The sequence below is a fragment of the Bombyx mori genome, chromosome 21, assembly GCF_030269925.1.
Source record: "Bombyx mori chromosome 21, ASM3026992v2".
Lineage (NCBI taxonomy): Eukaryota > Metazoa > Arthropoda > Insecta > Lepidoptera > Bombycidae > Bombyx > Bombyx mori.
The window spans coordinates 1,749,871-1,766,993 of NC_085127.1; the positions used below are offsets into that span (position 1 = coordinate 1,749,871).

At 41.0% G+C, this 17,123-nt stretch overlaps 1 protein-coding gene across 2 annotated transcripts in view; it reads right to left on the reverse strand.

Annotated features, from left to right (window-relative positions):
• Window positions 1-2,140: 2,140 nt before the first annotated feature.
• LOC101739242 (ral GTPase-activating protein subunit beta) overlaps window positions 2,141-17,123 on the reverse strand; it is a 37,131-nt gene continuing 22,148 nt past the window's right edge. For both annotated transcript variants that reach the window (XM_062674604.1, XM_062674603.1), the window contains 14 exons: window positions 16,794-16,928; window positions 15,439-15,660; window positions 14,450-14,556; window positions 13,779-13,944; window positions 11,707-11,881; window positions 10,495-10,624; window positions 9,510-9,611; window positions 8,167-8,372; window positions 7,305-7,449; window positions 5,690-5,823; window positions 5,045-5,151; window positions 4,228-4,314; window positions 3,608-3,794; window positions 2,141-2,858 (listed from right to left, as the gene is read on the reverse strand). In XM_062674604.1, coding sequence (XP_062530588.1) covers window positions 2,747-2,858; window positions 3,608-3,794; window positions 4,228-4,314; window positions 5,045-5,151; window positions 5,690-5,823; window positions 7,305-7,449; window positions 8,167-8,372; window positions 9,510-9,611; window positions 10,495-10,624; window positions 11,707-11,881; window positions 13,779-13,944; window positions 14,450-14,556; window positions 15,439-15,660; window positions 16,794-16,928 — 2,015 coding nt within the window. In that variant the 3' untranslated portion in view covers window positions 2,141-2,746. The remainder of the gene's footprint in view (window positions 2,859-3,607; window positions 3,795-4,227; window positions 4,315-5,044; window positions 5,152-5,689; window positions 5,824-7,304; window positions 7,450-8,166; window positions 8,373-9,509; window positions 9,612-10,494; window positions 10,625-11,706; window positions 11,882-13,778; window positions 13,945-14,449; window positions 14,557-15,438; window positions 15,661-16,793; window positions 16,929-17,123) is intronic.

Consider the following 17,123-nt stretch of genomic DNA (forward strand, 5'->3'; position numbering starts at 1 on the left):
TAGAAATTAGAACATCACTGCGTAAAAATATATTTTCGTGCAAAAAGGTTTAGCTTTTTACTTTGAAATCTAATTTACTCATCTATCTAAATTCTAAATCGTAAAAAAATTCTTTATGGTTATTGCATTTAATTACATGTATAGACCAAGAAATACAATTGGAAACTGTCTTCAAGAGTAAAACGCTTAAATAAAGTCGCTAATAACTTAGAAATTTTAATACATATTTGGACTTTTGGATGAAAGGGTATTTAACACGTTGATTGTCGTGTGGGTCAGCGGTGTCCTACGCGAATCACTAAAGTAATTATGTCGATTTCTGTCTTCGATCTTCTTACTAAGGCGCCGGAATATCTAGTAGACTCTAGGAAAGACGAATTCGAAGATACTAAGACACACATCAAAAACAAAAAAGACAAAGTTAAGCAATTCCGGTGCTTCCAAACAGAAATCGACATAATTACTTCAATGTTATTTAGTTAAACGCTCCAACAAGCTTAATATAATCCCTGAAAAATCATCAACTTGCCAATGATGTAGTAATATAATAGAATTAAATTTAGTATTAAATTTCAAAATAATTTCCTTTAAATTGAATCGAAAAAAAAACAGGTAGGTAGGTACCTACGTATTTAATATTTTCTTCAAAAAGTAAAAAGTTTCACTATGTATTTCTTGACTTGGACTGCATCGATATTGCGTAAATGTCATTATCGCATATCAAAATCCATCTTTTTAATTTAAATTCTGTTGTAATTTAATGTCAAACACTAATGTTCGTCAATGTTGTTGTTGTAGTCTTAAGGTACCCCGCTGCTACATAGGGCCCTCACAAGTTGTCACTTGACCCTGTCCAGCGCTGGCTCCTTGACATCACCCCAGATCACGTCGGCAGTCCACTGTGTGTCGTCAAGTGTCTACAGGGCGACCAGTGTGCTTAGTGCGGGTTTTGTAACGTTCTTGATTGCGTACAACTTAAATTTATAAAATATGCAGTTGGAACAGCGCCCCTAGCGGCAAACGTAGGCAAACGTTCCGACTCCATGCAAATCTCAATTAACTTTTACGTTATCGAGAACGTTAAAAAACTCACACTAAGCACACAGGTCTTCACCTGCCGCGCGGCCGCCACTCAAACGCGATTGATGCTGCGTTGACTCCGCTGCGCCGTACAGTCTGTCCTATCCAACGCCGTTTTCAATGGACAATGTCTTGGGAGTTTTGGTCATAATATTTAGTTAATAGCTAATATTTTTTTTAAGGGATTTTATGACCTGCTAACTAAGTCCATTAAGTCATATCTTATTTTAAGTTTTATACTTATTTTTATGAAAAATTATAATGTGGAGTGAAATGAAATGAAGATGATTAATTTGAGACAATAATCAACAGGGATGAAATTAAGTGAAATGAGTTGAGATGATATGGGATGAAATAATTAGAAAATGGTGGTCATTTACTGAGATTTTTTTTAGTGGACTTCTTGGAGGATCGCGAGAAGTTACGTCCAGTGGCTTTGTTTCATTGTCCCACATTTGTGCACTTTCACTGATATTAAACAGTTAATAAACCACCGTTATTACACATTAAACCTGAAGAAACACCAAATAGACAAAATAAAACAAATCACACAAATTGACTCTTCGCGTTCCCGCCAAAAAGTTCATAAAAATTAATGGAAAATACTTAATTTCACAGAGTAGAAAACGGTACTAACCATAAATAATAATACACTTCATGCATAGGGTTCTACTAACGATTATTTTCCGTTTTTTTTTTATTGCGTAGCTGGGTGGACTTGCTCACAGCCCACCTGGTGTTAAGTGGTTACTAGAGCCCATAGACATCTACAACGTAAATTTTACGGGTTTGATTTTATTACACGATGTTATTCCTTGACCGTGGAAGTCAATCGTGAACATTTGTTGAGTAAATATTTCATTAGAAAAATTGGTACCCGCCTGCGGGATTCGAACACCGGGGTGCATCGTTCAACACGAATGCACCGGACGTCTTATCCTTTAGGCCACGACGACTTCAAACTTCTTTGACTATTTGTATATTTGGTTCAGAGGAGACGTGGAAGCTCTAAGGTAATGTTCAGAATACGGATGTTGGAAAACGAAATAAAACAACGTAATGAAATAATACATTCACATTTAATTAAATAAATAATAAGTACATTCGTGATAAAATTTATGAACAATTGCAAAAATATTCAAACGATCAGTCTTGAAATTAAACAGTTTGATAAAGATAAATGCTGCAACTAGTGTGTAATGATTTAATGAAAGTTCATATCGAGCGGTAGAAAGAAATTCGGTTTAAGCGACATTTCGCTTGGTAGGTACGCGACATTTATCTTTGGAACTAAAGGTCCACTGGTCCAAGGTCTTGTAGGACCTCATATGAGTCCGCACGGGTAGGTACCACCACCCTGCCTATTTCTGCCGTGAAGCAGTAATGTGTTTCGGTTTGAAGGGTGTGGCAGCCGTTGTAACTATACTGAGACCTTAGAACTTATATCTCAAGGTGTGTAGCGCATTTACGTTGTAGATGTCTATGAGCTCCAGTAACCACTTAAAATCAGGTGGGCTGTGAGCTCGTCCACTCACCTAAGTAATAATTTTTTTTATGAAGAATTCTCTGAAACAAGCATCTATTCCAGTGGTTTCCAAGCTGTCGTAAGTATTGAAGTTTTAGCTTTGGTAAGTATTGTTACGGCACGAGGGTCCAGCCGATGCGACTACGGACTCTTGAACAGCGACTCCAGCAGCTCGGGCTCGGTGAGGTCCTGGCGGAACTGCTGCGCCAGCTCCTGTATGAGGTGGCGCCGTCTCACGTGAGGCGGCTGGTACCTGCGCGGAGATACCAAATTTCAACATTCTATCACAAGCAATGTACAACGTGTATTGGATGTCCGAAATGAAATAGTAAGTTGAGTTAAAACTCATTTGTACAGTGTGCTCAGTGAGAGATTTTTAACGTTCTCGATAGCGTAAAAGTTAACCTTATTTGTTTACCTACGTTTGCCGCTAGGGGCGCTGTTCCCACTGCATACAAATTTGAGTTAACTTTTACGCTATCGAGAACGTTAACACACTGGTGTTATGCTATATTACGCCGGCGCGGGTAGGTATCATTGTCCTATCTGCATTTTCTTCACATAGCTCACAGTCCACCTGGTGCTATGTAGTTATCGAAGCCCATAGAAATCACAACGAGAAGCCGATTTGAGACACCACGTTGAGGTTCCGGATGTATTTGTGTATGTCGGACTGTCCCGAGAGTTAAGGTGCGCAGGAGCCATGCTAATCTCTGTATCATTCCAATTTTAGTATAATATGTACTGCCGAAGCATAACCCTTGCATCAGCCCGTTGAGTTCCTCGTCGGATCTTCTCAGCGGGTCGCGATTTCGATCCGGTAGTAGATTCAATCGCAAAGCAGCTGCTCTTGAACTGTTAGGTCTTCGGAGGCGCTCGGGCAGCTGTTAGCAAATCCCACCTCCTGGCTGAGCCTTTGCTCGCCCACCTGTCCTGGTGAAACTGGAAAGGCCTCCAGAAAACTTCCAATCGTAAAAAAATGTCGTTGCGTGGGGTACTGACAGGTCGGTGTGCAGACGCGCGTGCGCGAGGGCCTGCTGGCGCAGCACGTGGGGCAGCAGGCGCGGCGCCAGCAGCGCGGCGGCGGCGGACACGCGCACCAGCCCGCTGCGCGCCTCGCACGCGCACACCACGCACACCTCCTCGCGCCGCCACCACACGCCCGTCTCGCAGTAGCCCAGCAGCTCCTCTGTACAAGACATTTACATTTATATTGCACATTTGAACAGTGACGTCACTATTCGATATTATGCTCTCACTGTCTAAACTGGGACTTAAAATGTTTGCCTTAATTTTTTGCTTTTTGATCTATCAACCATTATCTAACTTTAAGTTCCAAAATTAAATTTATAATTTAAATTTGTAAACTTTACAATTTAATTTTTTAAATATCCCAAATTGAATATATTGTGCACTTACTTCTAAAAAAAATGGTGATCATTAATTTTTTTCAACTTTTCACTTTACTTTCCAAAATGTTAAAAACGAACGAGTAAAAACTTTATTAATTACATTAGCAAAGAACAAAACACAGACTGCCAGTTCTCAAAATGAAATATGAGATTATTTGGTATGTAGCAACAAAGTTGGGGATTCCCCTTATTGAAGAACCCAATTCTTACCGATCGGTAAATTCAATTGATCCTCGAAGTCTTCAAGCCATATAATCAGTATTTTGGTAGTAAAATCTCTGTTACGTCGTCCACTACCTGAAATACAATTCCAATTTGTTTATTTTCATCAACTATTAAGCTCAGAATAAGGAATGTGTATGCGATCTAGCGATGCATTGGTGTTCACAATTGACTTCCACGGTGAAGGAATAACATGTGTAATAACAATCAAAACCCGCAAAATTATAATTTGCGTAATTACTGGTGGTAGGACCTCTTGTGAGTCCGCACGGGTAGGTACTACCACTTCGCCTATTTCAACCGTAAAGCAGTAATGCGTTTCGGTTTGAAGGGCGGGGCAGCCGTTGTAACTGTACTTGAGACCTTAGAACTTATATCTCAAGGTGGATGGCGGCATTTACGTTGTAGTTATCTATGGCTCCGGTAACCATTTAAAATCAAGTAGATCGTGAGCTCATTTAAGCAATAAAAAAAAGGAAATGGAATGAACAGTCACCCATCTTGAGACATGAGTTGTAAGGTCTCACTTTTAATAGTAGAACGGCTGCCCCACCTTTCAAACAGAAACGCATTACTGCGTCACGGCAGAAATAGGCGGGGTGTTTATTATTACAAGAAGTATGGCAGTTTTTTTTTATTGCCCTTGTAGGCAGACGAGCATACGGCCCACCTGACGGTGAGTGGTTACCGTCGCCCATGGACTTCAGTAATGCCAGGGGCAGAGCCAAGTCGCTGCCTACCGCGTGTGTGTTCATTGAAATATAACAATACAAAGTGTGTGTGTGCATGTTGTGGGGTGCGGTACCGGGCGCGGCGGCGGGCTGCCTGTCCAGGTCGAGCGAGAGAGCGCGCAGCTTGTCGTGCGTCTCGCTCGACACGTCCCAGCACGAGCCCGCTCCCTTCTCTGAGCTCCTGGTAACGCAAACGATTTATGTTTACTTCATAATACGCTTTTGTTAGCTTCAGACGTACGACGTGTATGTAACGGAATCTTTGAACATGATTTTGACCCCCTTCAAAACGTCGGATTAACTCGAAATTTGGTATTAAGGTATAATTAAGGACCGATGAAAATTCAATATATAAAATAAATAAATTGAAAAAATTGAAATTCGACTAAAAAGTGAAAAATAAATAACAGTTAAAAAATATATACTATATTAATTATATTATATGCTTTTATAGAAAACCAACTAAAAAATAAAAAATAAATTTAAATAAATTTGAATTAAAAATAGTGTAAGAAAAAATGATTTTATTGTAAAAAAGGGCGGTTTTGTAATGACCTCCTCCGATGTTTCTTAACGCTATGACATACCTTACTTCGAACGATTGAGGGTCCTTAATGGAAGGGCTCTGTTTGCAATCGTCTATCTGCCTTTCGATAACAGTCCTGCCTAAGACGTGGACGCATTAGTCCCAAGCCAGCGAAATTAATGAGGCAGTATACCTCGAGGATGTACAGGACCCGTCGGTGTCGGACTTGATGCTGTCGCTGCGGCGGTCGGGCGGCGCGTCGCTCGGCCCGAGCCCCGACGGGACCACGAACGCTATCTCGCTCGTGGAGTCCGACCAGTACAGCACCTGAACCGACGCGACCAGTGTTGGTTATTCGGGGATCTCTGTCGGGACTTTACCATGCGTTTTTTTTTTAAAAAGATTTTATGACATGGTAACTAAGACCTTTAACTCATGTCTTATTTTAATTTATATTCTTATTTTTATGAAAAATGATATTATGCAGTGAGGTGAAATGAAATGATATTAAATGTAAAGAAGATGATTAATTTGAGACATTAATCAACTGGGATGAAATTAAATGAGATAAGATGAGATGATATGGGATGAAATATAATCTCAGTAAAACGGTGGTCATTTACTGAGATTTTTTTAGTGGACTTTTTGGAGGATCTCGAGAAGTTACGTCCAGCGGCTTTGTTTCATTTTCCGACATTTGTGCACTTTTACAGATATTAAACAGTTAATAAACTCACGTTATTACACATTTAAACCTGAAGAAAGACCAAATAGACAAAATAAAACAAATCACACAACTTCACTCCTCGCGTTCCCGCCAAAAAGTTCCTTTATCACGCGTCTCAGTTCAGAGCATAGATAATACACATAAACTAGTTGTAGATAAGCAACTCGAGCACTCAACAAAAATGTTTACGGGGGTCGGCCACTAGGTGGCTTCGCTTCGATTAGTTTCTCGTTGCTCCTGTAGATGACAGTAGCATATTACCTATCCTATATTTTATTTTTAATGAAGGATTCGGTAAATTTTCAGAAACCACTAATTGATAAAATTTATTCATTTTGTCTATAACAAATAAAGACTTGTATAATTTTTATTAAAGTTATACTTCTTTAGGCGCGTTATGAAAAATTGATGAGAGTGAAATTTTACGATGCGCGCGCACCGTGACACAAAATTAACAGAATGAAGTTGCCCACTAAATCGCTCATTACAATACGACCGACGTAACTTGGCGAGTCTGAATATAGCCGCAGGTGAACTTTCCGAACCGTACCGAGAATTACCGAATTTATACGATGTCAAGAAAAGGGATGTCCAATATGCGTGTTTAAGGATGTTATTTAATCGATTTTTTTTCAAATAGATTAAAATAAAAAATAAAAAGAAATAAATTTAATAAAAAAAAGTATAACTTCTTACGCGCGTACATAAGTACACGCACCCTTTTTCTTTTTTGTATTTTCTGTTCACACAATAATTCAATGTCTTAACTTTAACAACATATAACTTTAAGGGCATCCGCTACAAGATGTCGATATATAATAATATATATATTTAAATAGGTACTTCATTAAAATATTGGCCGCTACTCGATGCTCACGCTCGCGCTGGCCTGTAACAGTACACTACGCGCATTCACTCTCGCCCTGTCTCTTTCTATTCCCCCTCCCTAGGAGCGTTAAACGTACTTTAACGCAACCTTGTTGGAAGTCGCATTAGAAGTTTTACTTCAAAAAACACTGAGTTGATATTCCTCAACCCTGAACTGCGTGACTGATAGTGGAGTATAAATTCTAGATAGTACCTGCTCCCTCCCGTCGTATATAGCGGGCGCTTTCTCCCCGACGTTGTTGGCTGGCGGCAGATCCTGCAGATGCGGAGTGTCGTAGCTGGTGTCCACGTGGCCAGTCCAGCCGCCGTGGCCGCGGACCCTTACTGGTTTGCCCAGGCTGATTTTTAAAACATTTAATATAAAAAAGATAGTCATTATCACAGATTGTGAGGTACCAGATATGACTCCGGTCACCGTCCTCGCCAAACCCGTCGCTTTCGACGAAGGGCTCGGCGACTAAATTAACCCTCAGACACAGCCCACTGAGTTTCTCGCCGGATCTTCTCAGTGGGTCGCGTTTCCGATCCGGTGGTAGGTAGGTTCTGCGAAGCACGGCTCTTGCTAGGGTTATCTAATAGATGGCGCTGTATTCCAAATCTAAACGTTTCACGATTTTTATATACACGAGTATTTATCTAAAGGCCAACGTTTGTCTTCTAATTTCCTGAACCATTGATCCGATTTTGCCGACACTTGGTACAGTTGTGGTTGACGCCCCAGAGAAAATTTCAGTATCTTCAAACGTACAACAGATGGCGCGTGCATAGTTTCATGAAATCGATGTTCCCTTAAAATCAGCGACAAGTACAGCGAAGAGTAATTGGCTGAATTTTATATTTATTGCGTAGATGTATGGACGAGCTCACCGCTCACCTGGTGTTAACTGTTACCGGAGCCAATAGACATATATAACGTAAATGCCGCCACCCACTGTGAGACATGAGTTTTAAGGTCTCAGTATAGTATAGTAAAGGCGTTCAGCTCATGTTTCCAAGTATACATTAATGTGTGAAGTCCCAGAAGAAGAGAATGCACAGTGCAGTGGGGTGCGTACCCTCTGAGCATGGCGAGGAAGCCGGCGGGCAGGCCGGAGGTGCAGGAGGCGTTGCGCAGGATGTCGGCGGCGCGCGTGTGTCCGGCGCGCGCACAGAACACGTGCACGGTGAGCGCCGCCCGCGCGCCGCACGCGTCCACGCGCCGCACCGCCGCCGCCCAGCCCGCGCCGCCCGCGCGCAGCGCCCACAGCCGCGCCGCCCCGCCCTGGCACACCACTGCTTCAACACCTACTCACTCTATTCTGCAGCATATGACACTGCAAAACGGTTGTAGAGGCGGCCTGGCTGGCGCGGTAGGAACAACGCAGCACCCAGTCGCTTTTTTTAAGAGATTTTATGACTTGGTAACTAAGGCCTTTAAGTCATGTCTTATTTTAATTTATGTTCATATTTTTATGAAAAATTATAATATGGAGTGAAATGAAATGAAGAGAGACATTTTGAGACATTAATCAGCTGGGATGAAATTAAATGAGATGAGATGATATGGAATGAAATATAATCTCAGTAAAACGGTGGTCATTTCCTGAGATTTTTTTAGTAAACTTTTTGGAGGATTCCGAGATGTTATGTCCAGCAGCTTTGTTTCATTTTCCCACATTTGTGCACTTTCACAGATATTAAACAGTTAATAAACCACCGTTATTACACATTTAAACCTAAAGAAACACCAAATAGACAAAATAAAACAAATCACACAACTTCACTCCCCGCGTTCCCGCCAAAAAGTCCCACCCAGTCGTCTACTATCAACCGTCGTCTACCCTCCAAATTAAGATAAAAATTTAAATCTCCACCTTATAACGTTGATGCGTGCGGTATTAATATGCCGCATTATGAGTGCATGCGGCACAGATGCGAATGTTGGGATGGATGTGTGGAGTGACAAGAATGGAGAAGATAAGGAATGAGTATATCAGAGGAAGTGTGAAAGTAGCCCCGGTAATTAACAAACAACAAAAACAAACAACAAAAAGCGGGCGGTTAGCGTGGTATGGAGAAAAGATGGATGTGACAAGGGGATGTATGGAAATAGTAGTGCAAGGTAGAGGGGGAAGAGGTCGATCGAAGAAGATATGGATGGAGTGTGTGAAAGACGATATGAGAGAGAGGGGAATGAGTGTAGAGATGACGGCAGATAGAAGAGAGAAATTAGCTGTGCCAACTCCACCTAGTGAGGTAAGGTGGAGAAAAAGAAGAAAAGAAAAAGAGCTTATAACATTAATATTAGGACGTCCATAAAATCCGAAAACACTTAAAGTCAGATATTCCTGCATGAATTCACACGCAAAAATCGGTCTTAAATGCCGACCTACGTGGACAAGATGACTATGAAACTAACCTTTTTATCACCTCCGATGTTGAGGTAGCCGAAATGCGAGAGGAACAGTCTCGCCGTCTGGAACTCTGTGACCGGCTCCGGAGGAACATATTCTTCCGGTACCTAATGACAAATTAAGATATTCGATATTGACGTAACACAGGAAATTTTTATTTATATTCCTGTCTAAGTTAAATACTTGTCATGTTAGTAAATTGATAGTTTGCCAGCAATCTAAAACAAACACAGCTCGGGGAGTCAATACTCCACGCGTCAGATGATTTTCATACAGTGCATGCAAAATGTTCACTGAATTGTTGATCACGATTCTAAATGTTATTGGTACTAGTTTATACCGGCCGTGCTCTGACGTTAGTTACTTCTTTATTGGAATCGGATTTTACTCACGATTTTATGGGTATTTTTTTTTCCATGGAACCCTAATAATTTTGCTAAAATAAAAGCAACCTTAGAAAGTCCTTATAACATAAATGCCTCAATCTGCCACTTAAAGTCAAGTTGGTCTAAATCTGTTTCCCAACTTGGGCCCCACGCCCCACAAGGGGACAGTTTGATAATTAAGGGGGGCAATCGCACTAAATTAATATAGAAAATCTGTATTAAAACTATATAGATTTGAATTTCAGTTTTTTTTATTATATATTTTGAAATATTACTTCCTGTGTTTTGATAACAATTTCATAGTGATTTCTTCCTAAAATCTATCATTTATGTTTTTTAAGTGAACAAATATTTTTTTCAATGTTAAAAATGATGTATGGGGAGCATAAAAATTATAGAAATGTAACAGTGAGGCAGGGCACAAAAAAGGTTGGAAAACTAAGGTCTAAATAGAGTTTATAAACGTTTTTTTTTGTTTTAGCAAGGTCCGTCCGTTTAAACATCTATATGCAATAGATACTTCAGTTTTATTTATTTATTTGTTTAGATGAAATTCTACTGAATTGTACGAACCGTACTACGTGTCATATTCCATTGTACTCACCACGTTATCTTCGCTCTCTTTAACGCGTTTCTCGATGGCGGCCTGCTGCTCTAACAGCTTGAACAGGGTCGGCGCCTCCGGGTCCCCGAGCTGGCGCAGCACGGCGTCCAGCGTGGGGAACGCTGCGTCACTACAATATAAAACATGCGTTTTTATTTTTAACAGACTTCAAAAAAGGAGGAGGTTCTCAATTCGACTGTATGGTTTTTTTTATGTCTGTTACCTCATAACTTTTAACTGAGTGAATCGATTTTGATGATTCTTTTTTTATTAGAAAGCTGACGCTTTCCGTGTGGTCCCATTTCAATTTAGTCCAGTTCTGGTAATGTTATCCACGAGAAAGCCATATAAGTTTTAAATTTGCATTAAGTACGTGCACGACAAATATACGAATAACTCAATAACTCAATATCACGCCAACCGATTTCAATGATTATTGTTATTAATCTATATTAATTTGTTTTGGAATATCTTTTTTTTTCTATTTGAAGTCGGTTTTTGTTAAAGCATGTCTATTTACAATGATGTAAATTAATGTTAACATTCCGAAAAACTAATTCTGCTATGGTTCATTTCGACTGTGATCGAATATAATAAACATGAGCGGAATTGTCGTAACTTGAAAACCCTAATTTTTCACTATAGCCATAAAACTATTTCAAAAACTAATAACTTATATTTATTTATATATCGAAGGGTGAAGGACTATTTGACATAAGCGATATTTCGGTAAATACGCCACATTTATCTTTGTAATCAAAAGACCGTTTTATTTGGTATTAACAATTCGATGCTTTTAATTGAACTTGAATTAAGTTTACTCCATTCAAATCGTTGAAGATTTTTTTGACTCTTATAAAGTTGCAAAAATGTCGCTTATACCAAATAACTCTTCACCCCTCAATATATAAATAAAAATAATAATATTAATTATGAATTTTTGAAATAGTTTTAGGGCTCTGGTGTAAAGTTGAGTTTTACAAGTTACAACAATTCCATTTATGTTTATTATATTCGATCACAGTCGAAATGAACCATAGCAGAATTAGTTACATTAAATTACATTAGTTACATTAATTAGTACATTAAATACATTACTAAGCATGAATATACAAATTGTATCGCATTGATGACGTGTGGTATCTCTGTTGGGAACGGCTCCACTGTAATATGTACTAGTATCAGAATAAGGGCGTATTATGTAGCACTCACAGCGCGCAGGGCGGCGCGGGCGGCAGCGGGCGGCAGTGCGGCGCGGGGGGGGCGCGCGGCGGGCGCGTGTCCACGGGCCGAGCGCACGCGCCGCCCGCGCCGCGCCCCGCACTCCGCGCCGCGCCCCGGCTGCTCAGCGACCACGCGTACCGACCCCACGCGCAACGGATGATCACTGAAACCAGAACAAACAGGTCCATAACACAGAATACAACATATACCTATGAAATTGAAGCGATATGATTAATTCGAGCAATGTGTTCTCCCTGTGATGGTGTATGGGGCCGAGACATGGGCGCTCACAAAGCAAATTATGACCAAAATGCAAATCACGCAAAGAGCCATGGAACGGGGTATGTTAGGCGTTTCTCTACGGGATAAAATACGCAATACCGAAATTCGCAGAAGAACTGGTTTGACTGACATAGCCAAAGTGATTGCTCGGAAAAAGTGGTAGTGGGCCGGCCACATATGCCGTCGCACTGACAATCTGTGGGGCACAAAAGTACTGGAGTGGAGACCTCGTACTGGACGTCGTAACGTGGGCAGACAGCCAACGAGGTGGACCGATGACATGGTCAAAGTAGTTGGTAGAGACTGGATGAGAAAGGCAAGAGACCGAAGAGAATGGTGTGCATTCGAAGAGATCTACACTCAGCATTGGGTGGACACGGGTTGAAGAAGAGAGATAACACAGAATGCTCACTGTGTAATCTGAATCTCAGAAAAAAATTGTGATAAAAAAGGACTAATTTATCTAAGCGCAGTGTCTATCGCTGCGCGCCAAATATCTTTTCGGAAAGTTCTATACTTGATAACAACAATCAACAATCATTTTCTATTCTTATATTTTTATAAGGAAATTATACACACACAAACACTAGACATCTCAAAAATTCCATGATAAAAAGGGTACCTAATTTTCATATTTGCCGAGTACTTTTTTTTTTTTTAATTGCTTAGATGGGTGGACGAACTCACAGCCCACCTGGTGTTAAGTGGTTACTGGAGCCCATAGACATCCACAACGTAAATGCGCCACCCACCTTGAGATACAAGTTCTAAGGTCTCAAGTATAGTTACAAATCAAATCAAATCAAATCAAAATACAATGGCTGCCCCACCCTTCAAACCGAAACGCATTACTGCTTCACGGCAGAAATAGGCAGGGTGGTGGTACCTACCCGCGCGGACTCACAAGAAGTCCTACCACCAGTAATTACGCAAATTATAATTTTGCGGGTTTCATTTTTATTACACGATGTTATTCTTTCACCGTGGAAGTCAATCGTGAACATTTGTTGAGTACGTATTTCATTAGAAAAATTGGTACCCGCCTGCGGGATTCGAACACCGGTGCATCGCTTCAACACGAATGCACCGGACGTCTTATCCGTTAGGCCACGACGACTACTAAACAAAAAAACACAGAATTTAAAAACAAAGAATCTATATTAGACTTCAACTCTTTCAATGGATATTTTAATGAATGTCTGCGCTATCTGCAACGTATGTATAATTTTTAAGCTTTCGCAGTTAGTTATAAGTACATCCATGATATTCCTTTTCCATTTCCCCTGCCATTTCAATGCTTATTGTGCATTCTCTGTAGCGGTCTCGTCGGATATTGACATTAAAAAATAAAGGCAATATAATAAAGGCATAGATAGTAAACGTTGTTCTACTTGTGCTAAGGTTAAATTTCGTGTAGAACTCACCGAAGCAGTCCACGCTACAAAAAAATCTATATTCAAAGTAACTAATCCTAATGTTTGAGTAAGCGCAATCGATGCCAAGTTTTCGCCGAGCTTTTATCGACTTCAATTGTATCTCACTGAGACACCGGTGTGAACGTGCACTATTTTTTTCCTATGCTGATAGCCTTGAGAGGCTATATCAGCTTCTCCTTGACGTGTAGGAGAGCTCACGGGGCTTAAGCCGGGTGTGTTGCTAACACTGACCCTAGCAAGAGCAGTGCTTCGCAGAATCTACCACCGGATCGGAAACGCGACCCACTGAGAAGATCCGGCGAGAAACTTAGTGGGCTGTGTCTATGGACAACGTGCACTGACCGACCAGCGTGGGCTGCGGCTCCTGGCTGTTGGCCAGCGGCTCCTCGAGCAGCGACAGCATGATGTTGCCGTCGGCGATGAAGTGGCGCAGCTTGCCGTGCCCCAGCGCCGCCAGCCAGCGCTCGTCCAGCCGGCACCAGTTGCCGTTGAGGCCGTTGTCCACTTGCTGTGCCATTAACACGTTTTATTGCCAAATGGGCTTGCACCTGTTTCGGATGACGCTGCCATGGACATCGGACAGGGACTTAACCACGTCACACTCTACCAATTTTTTTTAAATATTTTCTTTTATCGGCTTGGTCGCCTTGTCGCTAACGTGAGCCTCTAAATTTATGGAGGATATGGCTTAAATATACTTCCTTAAAAAAAGTCCTTTAGTTCCTTATTTAAAAACTGGATGAATGAAACGAAAAAGCGACACCAAAAAGAGACAAACATATGTATAGGAATCGCGTCTGAACTGCATATACATATTTTTTATATTTTTATAACATACTTTGAGAATTAGATTGGAAGAGTTTTTCTGAAGTACATTAATTATCCGTATTTATCTACAAGTAGTTAATTTTCGTCAACCGATTGGCAATGTACCTTCTGGTTTGTAAATTACATTAGTGAAAGAAATAACGAGATAATTCCATCTCAAAGTGGCCACTGTCGGATCGGAATACCTGTTCTAAGATCTGCATCAACAAGGATTCGGCAGCATCCCTGACCCGCATCGAAACCGGCTTCAGTTCTTTTTCATCTTTCATCATTGGAGGGTCACCAGGTTTGGCTGTAAAAGTTTACAATTTTTTTTATTGTCCTTGTAGGCAGACGAGCATACTGCCCACCTGATGGCGAGTGGTTACCGTCACCCATGGACTTCAGCAATGCCAGGGGCCGAGCCAAAACGCTGCCTACCGCGATAACCAGCATCGATTGAACACTTCGCAATACACATAAGTATGACCGATATCGCGATATTTTGTGTCCTAATATTCGATAGGTGGTGGCTATTTGGTTTGAGCGACATTTTTGCAACGTTACGGAAGGGCCATTTAAAATTTAAAATTTGGATAAAATATAATGACAAAAAGACTTATTCAGCTATATGAATGGAGTAAACATAATTAAATTTCAATTAAAAACATCGAACTGTTGATACTAATCTATACAAATAAATAAAATTGGAGTGTCTGTTTGTAATAATAAAATAGCCACTTTTTACTAAATGCGTAAGTAGATATACCAAAATAACATTTTTTTTGTCTATCTGTCTGTTTATACCGGCTAATCTCTGGAATGACTGGACCGATTTTGACGGGACTTTCACTTTTAGGTGGCTGATGGTATAAGGAGTAACTTAGGCTAGCTTCGCCCCGCGGCGTCACCCGCGGTACGATAATAACCGTGGGTAACATCGCGGGACTCAGCTAGTACCAAATAAAACACACCTTAGGCCAAAATTTGGCTTAAACCAAATAGCCTTTCCCCCCTCGACATATAAATGATAGGCTCGCAGACAAAGGGCAAACAAATCTGTTCATCATACGAATGTTTGCCGAATGCGGGAATTGAACCTACGATCCGATAATGAATATATAGATCCGCGCAACAAAGTACCAGTTATATTAACATTCTGTATTTATAGTGTATATATGGCGCAGGAGCTCACCTTGGCTCTTGGTGCCGGAGATGCCCAGCTCGACGACCTCCATGAGCGTGGCCAGACAGTCGGGGTCAGCCAGCAGCGCCGGGCACAGCCACGCCGACAGACAGCCGTAGGCGGCCACCACGCACGAGTGCAGGTCGCGCGAGTGTGCCTGCGGCGGCCGCCCGCACTGCACCGAGATGTAGTCGCATATCCAGCGGACCGCGCGCTTGCGCTCGATCGCATCTGTCGACGCAACAGCCGCGCATTGTACCGCTTGTACATATATCACACCTTTAGAATTATACGGATCCAACCCAGAAATGTTTGTAGGTTAACGACAGAGGGAGCAACACAGTCTGACTCCAGATCAGTGTTCAAATCACGTCGGGGTCACCAATTTGTAAGTATAAAGACGAAAGGAAGATCTTCCACCGAGCGAGTGATATTGCTAGGTAGACCGACGGTCCGAATGTTGTTTTCCCGAACTTGTACATGTCGGAGACGGTGATAAGTTTAGTAGCTAAACGGAAAGCAGCACGATTCCCGAGAGATGGCAGCACGATTGCGGTATCGTCGGAACTCGGCTAACTTCGTGCTACGACAGAGCCTGACCGACGGGGGCGCATAGACGCCATCACACTTAACAAGCAGCCTTCTTGAAGAGCGGTGCCTCCGTCCTAAGAATTGTCATTCGTGTTCGTTTGCTAATATCAAGAGAAGATTTCTAAATTGTTCTAAAACAACAAACGTACTCAATATTTCTCTTAGCTCGATCACCCTATTCGCCCCTATGATGTCTGACGAGTGACGATGGTGTTAATAATTGTGGTTTCTCCGACATGTATTATCTTGAAAATGTCGTAAGCGAGATTCAGGTATTTGTCAAATATCATTTGTCAAATTGTGTTGTATGATGGCTACCTGCCACATGTTTTTTGGAAAGCATCGAATAAAATTTTCAAAACCGAAAAGACGTAGAGGAAGGGGACGGAGTGAAAGAGACCGATGGATAAGTTTGTCCCATTATATGCAAGCTACTTTTGGTCTTTTAATTAATTGGAGTCGCTGAAAAGAGTCGTGCTAAATCAATTTTTGAATTAAAAGTCTAAATCCCAAAATTTCGATATGGGTCTCTGTAATTCTAAAGGTGCGATATATTGGCCGGTGAACTTTATATTTTCCTACCTATGCTGATAGCCTTGAGAGGATTAAATTGAGAAAATAAAGAAATAAATTGTATGTATAACAATTCAACTCACCAATAATGAACTCTGGAATGAGTGCGTAAGAAACACAGGTATAACTATTAATTTAGTTACGGAACTAACTTTTCATAATCATGTTTTTTTTTTTGGGTCCGTATTCGTATAACTTACCTGGTTTAGAAGAATGCAGCTTGGCAAGTCCAGATAAAAGTTCTAAAGCAGCTAAAGAAACCTGAAGTTCTCCCTTCCACGAGGATATCAATCGATGGCAGACCAGATACGTGGCGCGTACAACCAGTGCTGCCCCTAAAACGCATAGGCACAAGTTTCGGGCGAATTGTCCTTGACTAAATTTTCGTTTCGTAGGTACATTTTATATATCTTTAAGTGATTGTGGGCTAGTGAACGTAAAAAATCGCAAGCAAACAATTAATAAAACTAAAATTAAAAGCGTAAAAACTATTAGATAATTGATTAATTGCCTTTTTGGAATCTAATCTA